General features: G+C 37.2%; 1 protein-coding gene across 2 annotated transcripts in view; it reads left to right on the forward strand.

Annotated features, from left to right (window-relative positions):
- The window catches only part of LOC126484832 (aminopeptidase Ey-like), a 243,462-nt gene that overhangs the window by 204,368 nt on the left and 16,690 nt on the right, over window positions 1-22,404 (forward strand). For both annotated transcript variants that reach the window (XM_050108430.1, XM_050108438.1), the window contains exons 15-17: window positions 3,444-3,590; window positions 12,128-12,256; window positions 14,422-14,503. In XM_050108430.1, the coding sequence (XP_049964387.1) occupies window positions 3,444-3,590; window positions 12,128-12,256; window positions 14,422-14,503 (358 nt within the window). The remainder of the gene's footprint in view (window positions 1-3,443; window positions 3,591-12,127; window positions 12,257-14,421; window positions 14,504-22,404) is intronic.

The following is a 22,404-nucleotide window of genomic DNA, read 5'->3' on the forward strand; positions in this document are numbered from 1 at the left end:
CATCTGGGACACTCTAGGGCATCAACTCCATGCCCACAAACTACTGGCCTGTAATTTTTGATAATTGTGTGACCTTCATGTAGACTTCCAGTGCCACATATACGTTCAAAAGTCTATCAAGAACTTGTTGCATCCACACCATGTGATGCTGCTACTGTGTTGCATTCCATGGGTGGACCAACATGATAGTAGGTGGTAATAATATTTTGGATCATTAGTGTATGGACGTGAATGTTTTTTTGTTAAAAGTAGAGTTAGTGAGTAATGCATTGATGACCCCAAAAATCTGGAAGTACATACTAGATTTATCAGCATGTGATTGAAGCCTGATCTATAACAATCACAGATCTGTTTGGCAATTTTTCTAAAACACTCCTAAACCACTCTTTGTAGTGTTCAGCATCCATTTCTGAGAATTCAAACCTTCTTTCCTGTTCAGCAGCACATAAGCCAGCATTTTGCATAAACCCCCTTCGTTCCCCTTTTTTTTCTTCAGAGCCAGACTGAGTTTAAATTTCTTCTTTTGAGGCATACCACTTATGAACATTTCCTCTGTGATAATTGAGTACATTTTCCTATGCATAGGCATCTTTTTGTGTCTGCCATTTTTTGTGTCTGGAATGATTTTCACCACACTAGCTTGCATCAGTGTAAGGAATAGCCCATCCAGTGTTTCACAGTTGTCTTATTTCCCACAAGAATCAGTCCCTTTTTCCAGCTAGTCAGTTATTTTCCATCAGCACAGGTTTTTTGTTGACTTTTTATTTCTGAGAACCAATTTCCAAATAGCATGCCCAAGGGTTGTTTTACTCATATCAGGAAAGTCTTACACTACAATCTTATATTTTTCCAATACAGCTGCTACTGTTAGGAACTGTTTTTCCACATAAAAGTCATGGTTTTTCCACCTTATGACTCCCTGTGTAAACACATGCCCAATGAAAACTTATGTTACCTGCAAGAACTCTTTTTAGGTGATACAGGACATGTAGTTTCTCTATATTCTCTTGAAATTTACTTCAAAGTACTGTCAATAATATTAGAAGAGTCACAAGTTCTCTTTACTGGCTGTGATATAGAATTGCTTACACTCTGTTCTTTTTTGGGCTCACAGTAAGCATGAGCACTGATGACCATGTACTTTTCACAACTCTGTAAGTGATGCACAGTTTCACACAAGTAAAAGGCACCTGATCATTCCCTGAGCACCATCTTACGTGAGTATACAACAACAAATGGCACCCGGTCATCTCTGATATAACAGAAAGCTCTGATATAAACTTTGCAACAATGAGCAGTGAAATGGAAATACTGTACTGAGGTCCAGCACATGGTGCATGAAGATGCAAAATCAAATAAGGTAAGCATGTGCTACTAGCACTTTATGTAGATTTATGTGTATAAAAAAGTAACAGCTGTGAAAGACAGCAACAGGGCTTCCATTTACGCTTTTTGTGACACTGGCAATCCACATCCACCATTATTACAACAAAGTGACTTACTGGAAAGCAACAAAAATCCATCTGCAAGTAGAGAATGGTTGTATCTTTAAACTGTGCAAAAGAAAATTTAACATAATTACAGCATGGCTCTTATACCATAGATAACAGCTTCAGTGACTCATCAAAGTTGACACTCGCCAAAAAATGTTCAAACAAGCACACTTTCTCTCAAATATTACTGCATATGTAGGCCTGATCCAATAACAGCTTTCCATAAAACTGACTTATTATCCATTCTTCCCCCCCCCCCCCCCCCCCTCCTCCCTCCACCCTCCCCACCTTTCACCTTTCACCTGTATTAGTTTTCACTGTTAATTGTGATACACACTGTAAACAAATCTTGCACTTGTCCCCCACCCCCCACCCCCACAACTTGGTGCCCCAAGCGGCCACTACTGATTGTAATACTCCCTGTATAGAAATCTTACAGTTGTGGTGCCTCTCTTAGCTTGGTGCACAATGCAGCAGCTAGTGTCACTTGGACCTTAATCCATTACTGCCCAGAATTATTAGGTTTGTATTTGCCACTTAAAAATAGTTGCAGGTAGTAGGTAGTTATTTTATTATAGATGTATAGGAATAACATATTTCAATTTAATATTTACTTATATAGTCCTGAAAATTACACAATGAAATCAGTTTTGACTCATAAGAAAAATTCTCGTGTGAATGACATCTTGCCTTGCTCACCTTAGCTTAGTGAAATATTCCGAAACTTATCAATGCCCTCAAAACAATCTGGATAAACTTGTTCTTGACTGTTCACAAACATAAACACAGTTTGATTATGACATACCTAGCATCTATGATGCTTAGATTCACATTTGTAAGTGAGACGATGTTTTCTGTCTTGCTTGATATCATCTAATGAAAGAAATCATGATGATGGATCAGGTTTTGCTCTTATGCTGCTGTATGGTATGGTTTTCCCTGAATTTCATCATCTGATAAATAGGAATCTTGATCAATATCTCCACCCATTGCTTCACAGGGAGGCCTGATACCAACTGATCATATTAATCTCTTTCTATCTCCCTTAAAAATTATTGTGTTTCCCACTAACCACAAATTAACAACACAAGTGCTCAACTGTAACTTAAGATTACAGACAAATTTCCCCAACTAAAATCATGCTAAAAAAACATTATAAATCCCAAAGAAATACTGTGTATAATTTAGACTGTTTATTACAATACAGTAAATAATATTTACTTCTGGTGCTCCTTTTTTTACATTTTTTTGTAGAAGCACAAATTAGACTCAATCTTGAACCCATGAAGTCAACTAGGATTGTCGACAACCATTCGATAGAAGCTTCATTAAAAGCTAATGTGCCAGTTATGAGGCATCATTTCACATTATAATTATGACCTGACATGACTGGTGTTCATTGGTGGAACACTGAACACCATCATACAACACATTTTGTTTCCATTCCTACGCTTTAATGGATACATGCTCTTCTCAGCAGGGCACCATCCATGTACACTTTTCTTACATTACCCAATGATTCTAAGCCATTCATCAACTCCCAAAGCCACGAAACCAGCACCAGTGTGTCAAACCCCTCACCATTGAATATGCATGGTACATTATAGTGTTTGCTTCAGTCAATAACACTGACAACATCCTAAACTATTTGTGAGAACAGCTGGAGACACTATGAAAATTTATCTCCTATGATAATAACCAACGGTTTTATGACTATATCTATACCTCACTACAGAACTAAAATAGTTGGAAAATATTATAGAAGATAGTAAAATTTTTATCCTAAATTTTATCTGTAGGTGAATGTCACTGTGATTTTTACCACACACAGCATACAACTTGTACATAATATGAATGCTACTTCTGTCATTGGAATCATAGCTTCAGGGTGTTCATTTTGCTACACCACAGGATAATTTGATGTATACAGGACACATTTTCTTTTTGCAGGCACTGTCTTGTTCTGAAATGGGGTGACCGTGAGATCTGGGATGACACTCTGCTGTGGGCTCTAGGCCACAATGATAATAGACACCCAGACAAGAATCTGCTGACCAGGATAGCTGCCTGCACACGTGATAAGGATAGAATGAACAAGTACGTTTGTGAGCTTTTTGTACAATGAGGGCACTAAAGTCATGGGAAAGCACTGGATGTGATGTTAAAAGCAAGCTTGTGTAACAAGATCAAAGATCATCATAGAATGTCAGGATTCTTTGTGAGGCTGAGGGTCTCTGATCACTCAGGTATTACTGGTAATGAACAACAAGACAAGCTAGCCATGATAGGGGCAACAACCTTATTTGAAGTCCACACCAAAGAGTGTAGAGAGGTTACGAGAAAACATAAAGTTATTGGGATTTACCATCCACCAAAGGCGGATGTAGTTAGCTTCATAGACATATTTAGTAGAGTAGTGGGATGTTGTGGTCCCAGGGACCTAACTATACTTGGTGATCTGAATATTGAGGCAAAATCTTCCAGTTTGTGTAATATGAGGTTAATAGATACTCTTAACTCATATAATCTCATAAATGTAGTAAATAGTGATACCAGGGTAACAAAGTCCATATCTAGCAGAATTGATTACATTATACTATGTAAACATATTAAAGACAGTGTTAGGTGCTGGAATATGGATTTTCACTACTCTGACCACAAATGCCAGCTTGTAGAGTATGTAAACACAAGCATCCCAAAAATGACAAAAGTTATCGAAAATAAAAGAATCCTAAAAGAGGGTAACATCCTTGCCTTAAGAAATAAATTAGCTATAGAGGACTGGGATCTGGTTTACCACACTGAAGGATCTGAAAACAAATGGGCCAAATTCTATGATACTATGCTAAGACACTTTGACAGATGCTGCCCTGTTAAGAAAATACAAAGAGTGTTCACCCATAACCAAAGTGCAAAAACCAACAGACTGATACTTCCAGCAAATATGATAAAACTCAGGCAAAACATCCAGGACCTGGATGTGTTACACAAGTCAACAAACCTGCAGGTTTTTAAGGCCAAGTACAACAAAGCCAAGAAAATCTTTAAGAAAGAGCTTTCAAATCTAAGAAAACAGATATACAGCAGTGAAATAGCTCAATCAGACAATATAGCCAAGACCTCATGGAGAATTGTAAATCAATTTCGCAAAGCCACCCCGAAGCCAGAAACTGAAATTTTAATTATAAGACATGAAGGAAACACAATTAAAGATCCTAATAAAGTCTGCAATGTTTTCAATAAATACTTTATATCTGCAGCTGTTAGTCCAATTAATAACACAGTTGTGAGTAGTGAGGTAAAGCTCTGCCCCTTTGAAGAGCCACCTTTTGAATTCAAACAAGTAAGTGAAAAAGAAATAGGCAGGATAATAAATAACCTGAAGAATAAGTTCTCATCTGGATGGGATGGTTTAAGTAGTATCGTGATTAAAAAATGTAATAAGGAATTAGTTAAAATAATCACCCACCTGGTAAACTGCAGTATCAGAAAACATACATTTCCAAATGTATTGAAATGGAGCACAGTTAAACCAGTGCATAAAAAAGGATCCAAGGAAGAGGTTTCAAATTTCAGGCCCATATCATTAACACCTGTCTTCAGCAAAGTATTTGAAGTTGTGCTGCTGACACAACTTAGTGACTATTTCTTGAAAAATAAGTTCCTAACAGAGACACAACACGGATTCCGAAAAGATCATAGTACTATCACAGCAATTACGGAATTTCTTCACAAAACGTATGGTGCCCTTGATCAAGGAATGCAAACAGCTGGCATATTTCTAGACCTTACTAAAGCCTTTGACTCGGTAAACCATGAGTTACTTTTAAGTAAACTTGAGTCATACAATGTAAATGCTGCATCCATGCAATTGCTGGCTACATATTTATTTAACCGCAAGCAGTGTACAAAGCTGACTTACAAAATCAATAATCAGATCATTAATTTCCAGTCCAAATATGAGACAGTCACACAAGGTGTACCCCAGGGCTCAATTTTGGGCCCTTTCCTTTTCCTAGTGTACATAAATGATATAGAGCAACCTTTCAACTCCCAATTGGTAACCTATGCAGATGATACCTCACTGTTATTTCTTGGTAAACAAAATGATGAGTTAACGTTGGTAGCCACTGAGGGACTACAGCAAATAACTACTTATTCCCAAGATCAAGGTTTGAAAGTTAATATCAGTAAATCTCAGTTATTGTCATTTAAACTTACAAACTCACATCAAACCTCTATCAGTAACATAGGTGGAATTGAAGTAATGGACACAGAAGGCTGCAGATTTCTAGGTATTCACCTAGATGAAAATCTAAGATGGGTAAACCATATCAAATTTTTATGCAATAAAATCAGCAGTTCATTACATCTAATCAGCCAGTTATCAAAAGTAGTTCCACATCAGACATTAAAAACAATTTATTATGGAACCATTTTTCCACAGATTAATTATGGGATAGAGATATGGGGTTGTGCTGCCGACTTACATATGAATAGAATATTAACCCTACAGAAAAGAGCAATCAGAATTATCCATGGATTAGGGTATAGAGATTCATGCAGGGAAATCCTTGTTCCTCATAATACCTCAGTCTACTCACTGTATCTTTACAAATTAATTATATTTTTTATGACACATCAAAACAAAGAAACAAAGTGCTCTGATATGCATGCCTATAATACAAGAAATAAAGACTGCTACTACAGACAAAGAACAAAATTAAAAACAACAGACCATAGTCCATGCATTAGTGGTCAAATATGGTACAACAGATTACCGAGCTCTATAAGGTGCCACAAAGGGAACTTATTCAAAGTGAAACTGAAACATTTCTTGATTGACAAGTGTTTATACTCTTTAAGTGAATATTAATATTAAACTAAAATAAATTATTGTGTGTGTGTATATATATATATATATATATATATATATATATATATATATATATATATATATATATATATATTTTGTACTAAACTTGTAAAAAAATGATATGACGTTTGCAAAAGACACCAGTTGGTGTCTCCATGCAAAAAAAATACAATAAATAAATAAATAAATTTGCTGGGCCACAACCTGTCCTGTACCTAAGGTGATGGTAAAATTGGAGCTGTATGTTTATGTTTATTTATTAGCCATTCAGCATGTTTATCATGCAATTAGCTTCCTCAAAACACATTTTACATATTCATAAAAGTATAGTTGTTACTAATTTTTACATTATGCATGATTATACATCTTTCTAGTAGTTAGTAATTTTTACATTTTACATACATCATCATTTTACACATACACACAAATAAATAAACTTCTTACTAATCAGAAGATTTCAGTAATAATAGTTATATAGTTTACATTCAAGAATTAATTATACAGTTTTTCACATTTAGTTAATGATTGTTACATTATTTCATTGTTTATACATTCATTCCAAATTACTTCCAACATATTCTGCAATTGAGCAGTATTCTTTATTCTTAAACAATGTGTCTAATACCTCCTTATTATTTGAAGAGGGTGAGGGTTTTGAGTGATTGTGGCAGTTTATTATATAACTTTAGACTTAGGTGTTCATAACTGTTGTGTGTCAATGACAGTCTAGAATATGGTATATCAAGCATGCAGTTGTTTCTAGTGCTGTGAAAACATAAATTCATTCTCTGTGTAAATTATTGTATATTTTCTTTTACGTATATTAAGCAGTTATACATATAGAGACTTGGAGGTGTCATTATGTTTAATAGGCTGAAGTGCTCCTTACATGTTTCTCTTGGACCCAATCCTTGTATACATCTAATTGCTTTTTTTGCCATTTTAATACACAGTTTGTGCCTGTTGAGTTACCCCATAACAGAATCGCATATTGTAGCTGTGACTGAAAGAATGCATAAGAGCAAAGCATCAATGAACTTTTACTGACAGATTATCTTAGTTTTTACAGCAGGAATATTATATGTTAAAGTCTGCCTGTCAATTTTTATTCCAAATACTTTGACACTGCGATTCTCTTCTTTCCGTATCTTCTGATTAACATAAATTTCCTCTGTTTTTGTGTTGTTTATACATAACTGGTTGGCAACATAGACAATAAAGAGGAAGAGTCCAAGAATAGAGTCCTGTGGAATCCCTCTCTTAATTTTCATTACTTCTGACCTTTCATTGTTCATATACACTAACTATTGTCTGTTATTTAGATATGATTTAATCAAATTAAGTGGTTTGTCTGCAATACCATAATATTCTAATTTTTTAACAATTATCTCATGTGATACTGAATCAGATGCTTTGCTTAAGTCTATGAGGCTGCATATGTGGCCTGTTGCCTTTCAAAAGCATTGTGAATTTCATTTATCAGGCTTTCAATAGCTCTTATCATTGATTGATTAGTTCTGAGTCCAAACTGGCTGCCATTAAGTAATTAATTGCTCTCAACATACATCTAAATCTCTGTGTGTAAACAGCTCTCTATGATTTTGGCCAGTATAGGGACAATTGGTATTGGTCTATAGTTATCTGGTATTTCTCTGACACCCTTTTTGTATATGGGGAGTGTAACTGTGATTTTAAGGCAATCTGGGAAAATGACCACACCAAGGATTGTATTTTCAAGGTAGAGTAGAGGAGTTTATTACAAATTCTGTTCTAGAGTTATTTAGCTTGTTTACAGAATTATTTATATCTGTAGCAGTTATTCTACACCTGTTAAATATTTTATCTGTTTTTTTTTCTGTGATTACTTAAACCGACACTTTTTGGTACATGGGCACTTACTGAATTTATGATGCATTCATTGAAAGTGTTACAATTAATTGGGTAATTGATTTCTTCCTTTCTCATGTTTATCTCACTTTTGACAATGTTTCAGGCAGCTTTACATTTGTTTTTAGAATTTAAAATATCCTCTTCATTTGCTTTCATTTTTGCTGCTTTAATATCAGATTTGTATATTTTTCTTAATTTTGTATATATATTCTTGTTTTCTTAACTGCCTTCAATTTTGTCCTTCAGCATGAGTAAAGGGATTCTGATTTTATTGAGATGTGCAGTGTACCACTTTTTTGTATGTTGTGGTTTGTGCATATTGCTAGGGTTACATCTGTCAGTAATAAGAGAGTGGTTACTGTCTAATGTACTTTTTATATTGGTTATGAATGCAGAAAAGCTTTCATTTATATCTTTATTGATGGTTAGTATTCTAGCCCATTCTACTCTACTCAGTTCATTTCTCATTATTTCAATGTTCTCTTCCTTGCGAACTCTATATGTAATTATATGGTATCATCAAATGTCAGATTTCCAGTTTTGTTCCATATGCCATCATGATCAGATAGACATAATTTGATGGTGTCCCACTCTACTTGATTCCTACACACATTGTTAATTATATTGTCAAGGCATGCCTCCATTCTGGTCAGTTTTTCATTGAAGCATTAGTAATTCATTGATCTTAAGATATTTAGGATGTGTACCACAGTTTTTCTCTTTACTCTAACATCTATATTAATGTCTCTTGTGATAAATGTTTTATATTGCTTACATTTGACAGTCAATAAAATTAATTCAGAGAGTTTTTCTGTGAATATCTCCTCATCAGAAGCTGGTGGTCAGTTAACTGTTGCAATAATGAGTTTCTGAGTGTGTATAACCAAGGTAGATGCTTCAAAAAGTCCGTCAACAGGCAGGCTTGTGGGTCTATGATTGAATATTTTAGATTCAAATTTTTGTTGTAAATGGACACTCGACCATGGTCATTGTTTGGTCTACAGTAGTTTGTTGCCAGTGATTAGCCAAATGGTAAAAATAAGCTTATTTCTGCACTTTTAATCCAATGTTCATTCACACAGAGAATGACACTGTTAATTTCCTCCAGCCAGTACTCTAGTTTACTGACTTTGTTTCTTAGGGATTGCATGTTTATATGTAACAAAAGTGTTCATTTTTACTACTAAATAGTACATTGCTTACACTCGACTTAGTTTGATTATTTACTTTAAGTGTGTTTTTTGTATTATGTCCTGAAGCTCTTTGTTTTGACCAAGTCTGACACATTTCAGGCTTGGTCAGCCTCATATGTTTCCCTGATCTGGTTCCGAGTTTTGAGACATATTTTCTAAATTGTTGATACAAGATTTATTATTTACCATACTAATTATTTTTTGGGCCAGCAGTGTCTTTCCTAACTCACTTAGGGCTTGACCATGTCTAGTATGACAAGTTCTCAAGCAGTTACAATTGTCAAATGGTTACAACTGAGACATTCCTTAATATCTAACAGCATTACATTTTTAAACTATTTGCAAATTGTTTCAAAATACTTTGTAGTTTTGGTTATTTTTCTGTTTACACATGATGAGTCAATTAAATTGTAGCAATGAGGTATTTTAAATAACATAATGTTTGCGTTTGTTAACTTGCTCAGTGTTGTCTTTAGAGCTGCAGCTGTTTCATTGTGGTATACATCATTGGAACCACCTATAATAACTAAGCCACTCTTTGACAGATTACTGGTCTTCAGTGTTGGTGAGGATCTGGTTGAATATTGCTCCAGGCTTCACTATGTCTTCAATTTTAATGTTTTTTTGAGTTGTCAAGATCTTTGTTTTTGTAGTCATTCCTCTTCCAAAACTGACAGATTAGATTCTAATGTATGTTGTTTTTTTGTCTTGGTATTTCTTGATTCTGTGTTCCATCTTGTTCTTTATCTGTTGCATTTGATACATTGATTGTTTTACTCAATTTCAAAACAGGCACCATCAATTATGGGTTGCTGCAAATTTTTTGCTGTGGTTATTATTAGATGATTTAAATACAGCTGCACTTTTGTGCCACAATCCATGCTGCTCTATTTCTTGTGTTTGGCTTCAGATGTGATTGTGTAAATTTCATTATATTCAGGTCCATTATAATTGAGTATGTTACATATTTTAGGCCTAATAGTATCTGACCTGTATTCATTACAATTCCAGTTTTTTGTGGTTATCTCCTGTCCTTTTAGTGAAGGATTTACTTTCTCTCATCAAAAATGGAATATGTTTACACATTCCATGCACTCAACACCACTCGTCACAGTTTTGTGGCATCTTCAACAATGTTTATTGGTCCTGTTGTCTGTATTTTTACTAGTCAAATTTTCTATTACCACATCCCTGTACATTGGAGATTCGCAGTGTTGTTTTTGCTGTGTAGGTTCATCATTTTTAGCTTTAATCCACAAATTTCATCTAATAGAAACACTATAATATTGTCTTTGCTGTTTACATTTTCGTGCATTTTTTCTAGCTATATCAGTATGCAGCACATAGAACTTTTGGCTAAGATGCAAAAACAACAGAAACATGGGAATTTAACGGTGCCAAAACCAGTTCTGCAACACCGTGTTTGAATAGGTGCCAGATTAAACTCATGCTGAGTTTAATGGCTGGCTTCGGGAACTTCATATAACATCTATACATGATGGCAATAGAGAAACAAGCTCTTGAGTTTAGACTCTGTGGTAAATAGGGATGAAACTGCACTACATTTAATCTTCCAATGCAAAACCCTGCCTGGAGGCCAAAAGACACAAAATAATTGGATCACTAATTCCTGAAGAGATTGTGTCTAACAAAGACATAAAGGCTCTCCTACTGTCCCTCAAGGGTGCTGAATAGCCTTATTAGAGGGGCAGAGAGAGATATTGCACAATAAACTTAAATTGATATAGGCAACATGGTGCTACGTCCACTGTTGCTTTGTCCCCTTCTTTAAATTGAGTCAAATCAAAAACAATGTCTACACTTGTACCATATATCCTATCTAGCTACAACATTTGGATATCTTACATGGCATGTATTCTAAATGAACAGCCCTTCCTGTAGCATCTGAATCCTCAGTTTATCACTGCTGGCATCTGAAATTTTTGCAGATATTTTACTGTTGTTAATTTAGTAATGACACACATAAATTGTGGTCTTTTTACTATTCAACATCCGTAGGTTAGTAATAAAGACTGTTGAATATTAATATACAATTCTTCAGCCATGTTATAAAGAGAGAATTAATCAACAGACCTTCATTAGTAAATACAAAAGCAAATGTACTTTTATTAGATACTATATGAAATCAGCCAATGCATTGATAATGAATTATGAATCTTTTTTCAGTGTTTTATTGGTCTAAAGTGGAAACACAAGTGTGGATGTGCATGATATGTAGAAAGAGTTTCAGAAAATAAACTACAAAGAAAGACGTATTTTTATTAAGGCTAATCAATTTATAACACAACTTTGATTCATGTGTGTGCTATATGTTTGTTTACTTTCAAACAACAGAAAATCCAGGATGGAATAATGGTAACATTATGAATAGGATATATTGCTACTCACAATGTAGTGGATATGCTGAGTCACAGGTAGGCACATCAAAAAAACTGTTAAACAAGTAAGCTTTTGGCCAGAAAGACCTTCATCACAATTAGGTAAAAACAAACTCACACACACACAAACACACACACACACACACACACACACACACACACACACATGTACACAGTTCAGACATACATGACCACAGTCTCTGGCTGCCAAGGTCAGACTCATTGAAGCCCATCACAAACTTTATACTCACCACGAGGTGTACTTTCTTTTTACAGATTCTTAGAGGCAGTTCTGCTGAAGTATGCTCTGAGTGATGACGATGTGCTGACTGCTATTGACAGAATAAAGGACCACTACCTACTTTTTAACTATGTTTCTGACAAATGGTTTGAAATTAAAAAAAAGTAAGTAAGCCATAAACTATGGTTAAGGATCATTACAAATTATAAACAAGTAACTGTGCTTAATATTACACTCACAGACATGAAAACATGTTGCCATGTTCACTTTGGTTACACCCTAACCACAGTTCTAAAATTATTTTAAAAAAAGCAGTCTTGATCATATATGAGTTATTTATTATGAACATTTTCAATCTCTTATAGGATCATCATTGGACCATTTTACTCCTTGGTGACTGCAGGAGACAGTGCTTAAGAGCCAGTTACCTCAGTGTTCCTCATACCTCTCCAAAGTGGCCTGCTCCACACCATCATGCCCTGCTGTCACCAAGGAGTAAAACTGTCTACTGATGATCCTGTAAGAGATTGAAACTAGTCACTGAATGAAGTAAGTAATTTATGTGTGTTCAAGACTGCTTTCATTGAAACAGTTTTATCATAGTTTGTAAGTCACTGTGCCACATTGTCTGTTGATTTTTATTTTTTATTATTTGCTATAATCTGGCTGGTTGGAAAATTAGACATCATACATTTACAAATAGCCAATTTTGGATGGCAAACACACTCCCACATGAGCCAGTAACTTAAGTCCTGACCATTAGCCCTATCTGTTCTCCCACACTGTTTTTAATTCATTCACTTCCAAAATGTTCTAATTACAAAGAGGTTGCTGCATGTGAACATTTGTGTATGATAGAGATAATTTATTTCACTTTAAATTCAAATATCGTGACCCTATGTGTTCTGATGCTCTCACAATACAATTGCAGTCACTCTTGAGCTTATATGAGTTTACCATTGCTGATTCCTTGTTGTATGTTCACTTTTTAATTCTGCAACAACTTCCCTGATATCAAATTAATCTTGATCTTCAAAATGATTGTTTTAACCACAATTGATTTTCTCACACCTATACACATCCTACTTGCAGGATGGCTCTGGTTTGACTGACACCATCTTTTGCACCAAATTATCTCCAGTTGCCAATCCATTCCTTCTAGAACTATGGGGTAACCCCATCAGTGATGCCACTGCACTGTAGCAAAGAAGTGTGGGGGTGGATTCAATGCATCAAGTACAGGATCAATGTCTGTACCCTTACAAGTTTTATCGACCACTACTTTTCCTTGACACTGTTCAAAAAATTTCTTAAGCTCTTACAAAATTGTCTTAGAAATAAAGTTTATGTTTTATAGTTGACATTTCTTTAACATAAAAAAAACTAATTCCTATGCACTTTCAAGAACTTACCACGAAAAATTAAATGAAATGTGTCAACTGAAAAACTGAACAAGTTCTTTCACATATGGTGAACAAATAGTCATTCCAAGTTCTTTAATAATCATTAAGAGGTATCATATTACAGTTGTAGGTGATAAATAATGTTATTGCAAGATAATTGACATAAAAACCAGCCCACTCTAATTGGGTTGTTGGTAGATATTGTGTTGTAACCTAAACACTTATCTCTTAGTTCTATTTTCCATTTGTATTTTAGGAGAAAAAATCTTCTTTGAAAAAAGCCACTGCCGCTGCTCCTTCCTCACTAATCAGCTGCTGTTTTTACACAACATTTTAAAGAAAGCATCTGTGAAACTTTACGCAGACTACTATGAGCTGTATACATACTAGTAAAATCAGGATCTATCAAATACAAATATTAGAGATACACTGAATTCACAATTTTTGAGGTCAAATGTTCTGATAAATTGTAGACCAGATGATTAATAAGCTATTCTTTAACTCTGATGTTCAATATTTGGAGATTTTCAATTTCCTTTGTATTGACCTCTGGCCACAGACTTTTGCACCAGACTATAAAACTACATTGTGAACACTAGAAGGTACTACATAGCCATTATGAACATTATCTTTACTTCAAGTATTGTGGGTGTGAATTGAAGAGTGCATCCAAAATTCATTGTTGTTATTAACCAAAAGTACCATTATGGCATAAGGCTATATGTGTTGGGATGAAAGTGCAAGAACCGATAGGTTCCTGAAGAGGCATCTGTAAGATATTTGGTTGTTAGTTTTACATATTATTCTTGTTGCATGTACTGTGGAATAAATATTTTTTTTTTATATTAACAGCATAGCCCCAGAAGATCATGCCATAAAATATTACTAAGAGGAAGTTTACAATGCTTCTCATTTGATTGTTCCAGGTATCAGGAAAAGCGTCTGGTGTTGGAAGAGATTGTGTTCAAAACAACTTCTAAGTTTGTGACTTCTGATGGATATGATCTAGTAAGTATTAACATGAAGCAACCACACATTATAACAATGGAAGGATGTGATTTCTCTTTATTAAGCTAGTTATTATAATGACAATGTTATGTACAAGAAGTACACATTACCAACTCCAGGATGGAATGTAACAATACCAGAGAAGGAAAGTTGCTACTCACCATATAGCGGAGATACTTAGTCACGATAGGCACAACAAAAAGATTCACACAATTATAGCTTTCGGCCATTGAGGCCTTAGTCAGCAGTACACACACACACACACACACACACACACACACACACACACACACATGCTCACGCTCACGCAAATGCAACTTGTACACACCTCTGCAATCTGCAGTCTCAGAGAACTGAAACCATACTGTGAGTAGCAGCACCAGTGCATGATGGGAATGGCGACTGGGTAGGGGTAACAAGGACGCTGGAGCACGGAGGGGGAGGGATAGTATTGTGTGAGTGGTGGACAGTGAAGTGTTTCAGTTTAGACGGAGGGCAGGAGAGAGGTGCAGAGGGGCAAGGGGGTGAGAAGAGGAAAGGAGAGAAGTAAAAAGAAAAAATTAAAAGACTGGGTATGGCGGTGAAATAATGGCTGTGTAGTGCTGCAATGGGAACAGGGAGGGGGCTGGATGGGTGAGGACAGTGACTAACAAAAGTTGAGGCCAGGAGGTTTACGGGAACGTAGGATGTATTGCAGGAAAAGTTCCCACCTGCGCAATTTCGAAAAGCTGGTGTTGGTGGGAAGGATCCATATGGCACAGGCTGTGAAGCAGTCATTGAGATGAGGAATATCATGTCTGGCAGCGTGTCAAGCAACAGGGTGGTCCACTTGGTTTTTGGCCACAGTTTGTCGGTGGCCGTTCATGTGGACAGACAGCTTGTTGGTTGTCATGCCTATATAGAATGCAGCACAGTGGTTGCAGCTTAGCTTTTAAATCGCATGCCTGGTTTCACATGTAGCGCTGCCTTTGATGGGATAGGTCATGTTAGTGACTGGACTCGAGTAGGTGGTGGTAGGAGGATGTATGGGACAGGTCTTGCATCAGGTCTATCACACAGGTATGAGCCATGAGGTAAGGGATTGGAAGCAGGAGTTGTGTAAGGAAGGACGAGTATATTGTGTAGGTTCAGTGGATGGCAGAATACTACGGTAGGAGGGGTGGCAAAGATAGTGGGCAGGACATTTCTCATTTCAAGGCACGATGAGAGGTAATCAAAACCCTGGCGGGGAAGGTAATTCAGTTGCTCCATATGGTACTGAGTTACGAGGGGAATGCTCCTCTGTGGCCGGACTGTGGGACTTTGGGAGGTGGTGGGAGCCTGGAAAGATAAGGCACGGGAGATTTGTTTTTGTACAAGGATGGGAGGATAATTATGGTCAGTTATGAACCTTTCCTCCAGAATCTTAGTCCCACAGAAATATCAGTCTTTTCCGAAGGCCTCACTTTTTGCCCCACTCCTAAATTCAACCATGCAGGTCTAGTTACAGATCTTCTCTCCTTCTCCCAGTCCCTACAGTGGAAACACTTTTTCACCACCAACCCGACCAATCAGACTCAACCAAAGACCAATATTGAACCTTGCCTAACTCAGTTCACTCCTCCATCCAACCCCACTGCCTCCAGAAAAACCCCTGTTAACTTTCCAGAATTTCTTAACCTTGAACCTTGCCTCACCATCATTCCCCTAATCCCTCACCATGCAAACTAACCTTACATCCACAGAAAGAACTGCAGTCCACCATCTAAAAACTGATCCGGACCTTATAATCCTACCTGCAGGCAAAGGCTTCACCACTGTTGTTTTGAAGTGCAAGGATTACGTGGCAGAAGGACTCTGTCAGCTGTCAGATACTTCCACCTACAAACTTCGCCACAGTGATCCCATTCCAGTAATCCAGCAGGATCTCCAGTCACTACTCAAATCCTTAGGACCATCCCAGAACCTCTCCCCAGAGTCCATCTCTCTACTTAACCCTACCACTCCCCACACTCCCACCTTCTACATGCTTCCTAAAGTCCATAAACCCAACCACGAAGGACGCCCCACTGTGGCCAGTTACTGTGCCCCCACTGAGAGAATATCTGCTCTTGTAGACCAACACCTTCAACCTATTACCTGGAACCTATCCTCCTATATAAAAGATACCAACCATTTCCTCACCGACTCTCCACAGTTCCTGTCCCTTTACCACATGGTGCCCTGCTCGTCACTATTGATGCCACCTCCCCGTACACTAACATTCCTAATGCCCATGGCCTTAAGGCTATCGAACACTACCTTTCCAGATGCCCTATGGATTCCAAACCAACAACCTCCTTCCTAGTCTCCATGACCAACTATATCCTCACCCACAATTACTTCTCCTTTGAAGGCATTTTCTACAAACAAATCTGCAGTATGGTTATGGGCACCCACATGGCACCATCCTATGCTAACCTATTTATGGGCCATCTAGAGGAATCCTTCCTAAAAACCCAGTATCCTAAACCCTCACCTGGTTCAGATTCATTGATGATATCTTTGTTATCTGGATTGAAGGTGAGGAAACCTTATTCACATTCCTCCAGAACCTCAGCAACTTCTCCCCCATTTGCTTCACCTGGTCCTACTCAACCCAACAAGCCACCTTCCTAGATATTGACCTCCACCTCACATCAGTACCTCCGTCCATATCAGACCTACTAACCACCAGCAATAACTCCACTTTGACAGCTGCCACCCATTCCTTAGCAAGAAGTCCCTTCTGTACAGCCTAGCCACCCATGGTCATAGCATCTGCAGTGACGAGCAGTCCCTCTCAAAATATACCGAGGGACTCACTGAAGCCTTCACTGACCGTAATTATCCTCCCATCCTTGTACAAAAACAAATCTCCCGTGCCTTATCTTTCCAGTTTCCCACCACCTCCCAAGTCCTACAGTCCGGCCATAGAGGAGCAATCCCCTCATAACTCAGTACCATACGGGACTGGAGCAACTGAATTACATTCTCCGCCAGGGTTTCGATTACCTCTCATTGTGCCTTGAAATGAGAAATGTCCTGCCCACTATCTTTCCCACCCCTCCTACCATAGTATTCCGCCATCCACTGAACCTACACAATATACTCGTCCTTCCTTACACAACTTCTGCTTCCAATCCCTTACCTCATGGCTCATACCCGTGTAATAGACCTGATGCAAGACCTGTCCCATACATCCTCCTACCACCACCTACTCGAGTCCAGTCACTAACATCACGTATCCCTTCAAAGGCAGGGCTATATGTGAAACCAGGCATGTGATTTACAAGCTAAGCTGCAATCACTGTGCTGCATTCTATGTAGGCAAGACAACCAACAAGCTGTCTGTCTGCATGAACGCCACCAACAAACTGTGGCCAAAAAACAAGTGGACCACCCTGTTGCCTGACACGCTGCCAGACATGATAACCCTCATCTCAATGACTGCTTCACAGCCTGTGCCATATGGATCCTTCCCACCAACACCAGCTTTTCGGAATTGCGTAGGTGGGAACTTTTCCTGCAATACATCCTATGTTCCCGTAAACCTCCTGGCCTCAACCTTCGTTAGTCACTGTTCTCACCCATCCAGCCACCTCCCTGTTCCCACTGCAGCACTACACAGCCATTATTTCACCGCCACACCCAGTCTTTTAATTTATTCTTTTTACTTCTCTCCTTTCCGCTACTTACTCCCTCCCCCCTCTGCACCTTCTCTCCTGCCCTCCATCTAAACTGAAACATTTCACTGTCTGCCACTCCCACCATACTATGCCTCCCCCTCTCTGCTCCAGCCTCCTTGTTACCCTCACCCAGTCACCACTCCCATCATGCACTGGTGCTGCTGCTCGCAGTGTTGTTTCAGATCTCTGAGCCTGCAGACTTGTGTGCAAGTTGCATTTGCGTGAGTGTGTGTGTGTGTGTGTGTGTGTGTGTGTGTGTGTGTGTGTGTGTGCATGCGTGTGTGTGTGTGTGTGTATGTGTGTCTACTGCTGACTAAGGCCTTGATGGCTGAAAGCTATAATTGTGTGAATCTTTTTGTTGTGCCTATCACGACTCAGCATCACCACTATATGGTATTGTTACATCTCTGCTATATGGTATTGTTACATTACCAACTCTATAAGATTACCATTTATCACAAGGTAATCACAGAATCCTTAACAAAAATTAGTTTGTTCTCTCAATGGATATTTTGACTGAGCTGGCTGTAGTTTCATTTGTTCAGCAATTGCTAGGCCACAAAATGCGTTCAAACTGAATAACATTAAGCAGATAGGCACAACTACAAGACTGTCAGACAAAGCTTTTGGCCAAACAGGCCTTCATCAGAACAGACAAAACACACACACACACACACACACACACACACACACACACACACATGACCACAGTCTCTGACTGCCAAGGCAGACTCACTTATTGTTGTGCCTATCTGTGACCCAGCATCTCCACTATATAGTGAGTACCAATTTTCCTTTTCATAATATTGTCATTACTCCATCTTGGATTTTCCAGAAACACCACCCTTTTCGTAGATGACACTACCATTGCCAATAATAAGACACCTAACTGGCCTGTAAAACACCACTACCACTATCTTTCGAGAGATTTTACATTAGTTTACATCAAACGGTCTAAATCTTGATGTCAGCTCTGAAATTTGCTCAGTTTTACCAACAAAAATGCAGGATAAAGAGAGACTGCCAGTGGGCTTTTCAAAATTTATGGGACTACACATTACCTTTAATTCACACTCATCTGTCCACATCATTGAGCTACAGTGCATGGAAAACAGAATTTAGCAGCCCTCAATTACTTTATCTGGGGTGACATTTATCCATTTTTTGGGAATTCATTTATATTTCAGTTCTGTATCAATATGTTCTTTCTTAAATTTATTTAAAATTGAGTAAGATTCAGTTATACTCTCATGCCTAAACCAGAATTATTTCTAAATCTGCAGGCAGGGTCATGAATGATATTCAACGATTAGTACTGAAACCATGATTATTACTGCAGCCGACATACAACCAGAACAGAACAGAGTTCCTCAATGGAAAGTGCAACTGTTTTCACAAATACTGAATATTCCACAATAGACAAACATCACAAACATAATATTATGAAAAGGACAGTTGCTACTCAGTTTACAGGAGAGTAGCAACTACCGTTTCTGTAATATTGTCATTACTTTATCCTGGATTTTCTGTTGTTTGATTTCGTTACAAAAATAATATATTTCATGAATCTACCAGAAATGACAGAATCTAATAACAATTTCTGATAGTCAAATTGGAACTGGCAGCCCACAGTAATCCAACCACTGATGCTAGCTGCTAACAATTTATGGCATTGCTCCTTCTCCTGGGAAAACAGTGACCCACTGTTTCAGAAGTTCTTACTGGAGGTGGCTACAACACATTGGATCCAGATATGTCAGTGGGCCTCTGTATGGCAGATCCTCACATTGTGGTTGTGTTGTTACATCTTCTTCATTACCATAAGCTTCTATTTTATTTTATTTATTCATGTATCCATCTGTAGACAATAAATATTGTATGACTGTTCTCCAAAAGTACATGTAAATTTACGGGAAACAATTTGTGCAAAAGGGACATACAGATTTATACATTAATTCGTACAAAGACTAAAACACACAAAATTGTACAAAAAATATACAAAGAATAACACTTGGCCATACAAGACACAGTAATACAACTTTTTATAAATGTATACTAACAGTATTGTAACTGCATAATCTGTTTGCTCTAAGGCTTTACTTTTGTCTTTCCTAAACAGGAAGCCCTTACATTCACTACAATAATTCAGTAAAGATTTTACCACATCAGATATACAGAATTAACAGAAACTTTAGGGGATGAAAGATAGTGTTTACAAATTTGCCTTAATATAAACATTATCAGAATTATTTATTGGCCTAAATAGTCATTTACCAAGTAAAAACATTGTTCAAGTAGAAATTCTTTAAATTCTACTTTAAATCTGTTTTCATCTACTAACTTTCTGATGTTGGCTGGTAGTATGTTGTAGAGTTTTGTACCAATATGGTTCACATGCCTTTGTGTGTGTGTTCTTTTTGTTTGCTGAGTATGGAATGCTGTGCTATTTCAAGTATTTTAGTTATGCAAGTCGGCATTTGTCTGAAAATCTGCAAGGTAGGCCCTAACACATAAAACACATTTGTGTATATATAAGGAAGGTATTGTTTGAACTTTAAGCTTGTTGAATAAGAGTTTGCATGGTGTCCTTGGGTGACTGCGTGTTATTATTCAGATAGCCCTCTTCTGTAACAGAATGATTTGTTTTACACTGCAAGTGATGGAACCCCAAAATATTATTCTGTATGTTGCAAGAGGCTGAAAACAGCCTAAATATGCCATCCTGGCACCCTCTGCAGTACAGACATTTGCAATAATTCTAAGAGCAAATCAGGCTGTGTTAAGTTTCTGCACTAGTTTCATTACATGGTCATTAAAATTAAGATTTTCATCTAATGAATCCCCAGCAATTTTGTTGATGCCACTCTGTCTATGGCCTTGTCACCCAACAACAGATAAAGACTTACATTTTGACATATTTTCCCAAACTGCATATTTCTTTTATTTGCATTTAATGTCAACTGGTTTGCATTCAACCAAGTGTGGACATTCTTTATTACTTGATCAGAAGTTGTCTGCAGCATTTGCTTTGGTGCATCTATTATCACACTAGTGTCATCTGTGAATAGTATGGCCTTTGCTGCTCCACCTGAGGTGTGAAAGTCATTTATGTAGACAAGGAACAATAAGGGACCTAGAATACTGCTTTGCGGCACTCCTATTTCCACCTTTTTTGCATTTGATACTAAATTTATTTTGTGTTTGGAGTAACCTGACATCAGTCCTTCAATCTGTGTTCTGTTTTGTAGGTATGATTCAAACCACTTTTTCCCTGTCCCATGAATACCTAATGCTTCCAGTTTTTCTAAAAGAATGCCATGATTGACAGTGTCAAATGCTTTGGAGAGATCTAAATATATTCCTACTATGCTGTTGTCTTTAACTATATTTTTGATTACTTGTTCAGTGTAGCACATTAGTGCTGTTTCTGTGTTTTTACCTGCCTGGAAGCCATGCTAATTTCTATTTAGTAGCTAATGGCCATTTAGATATTTGTTGATTCTGTGCTTCATTAATTTTTCTATTATTTTGGAAAATGCTGGAAGGAGGGATATTGGCTGATAGTTTTCTACCTTATGCTTGTCACCGTTTTTGAATAATGGCTTCACTTTTGACATTTTCATCCTTTCCGGAAACACTCCTTCACAAAATGATAACTTGGCTATGTATGCCATGGGCCTTGAGAGTTGTGCAGCTGTCATTGTTATGATATAAACAGGCACCTCATCTACTCCTGCTGACATTTTAGGTTTCAAGCTTTTTATTGCTTTGAACACTTCATGTTCATGTGTTGGATCTATCCTCATGCAGCTTTTGGAAATTCAGGTTTTTCTTGGTTTGTAAATTTCAAGCTTAATGAAATTGTTGCATTTATGAAATAATTGTTGATGTAACTTGGCAAATGTTGTTTTTTAATATTGACATTATCAGTGTTTTTGAGAAGAAATCCTGGTATTCGCATCTCTTTTCTGTTTGTCTTCACAATACCCCATATGGCTTTTGATTTGTCATCAGAATGTCTTATTTAAGTTCTCATCACTCATAAATTTTGCCTTGGCAATTACTTTTGGATATACCCTCTTGTGATTCTTAACATATTCTATGAACTGTGGATCTGTAGCTGTCTTCCATTTTTAATTTAGTCTCTTTAGAGTTCAACAAGAAGTTTTGATGCCAGCTGGGATCCAATAACTTGGCTTTGTATTGTGATGTGAT

Source organism: Schistocerca serialis, chromosome 1 (assembly GCF_023864345.2).
Source record: "Schistocerca serialis cubense isolate TAMUIC-IGC-003099 chromosome 1, iqSchSeri2.2, whole genome shotgun sequence".
Classification (NCBI taxonomy): Eukaryota; Metazoa; Arthropoda; class Insecta; order Orthoptera; family Acrididae; genus Schistocerca; species Schistocerca serialis.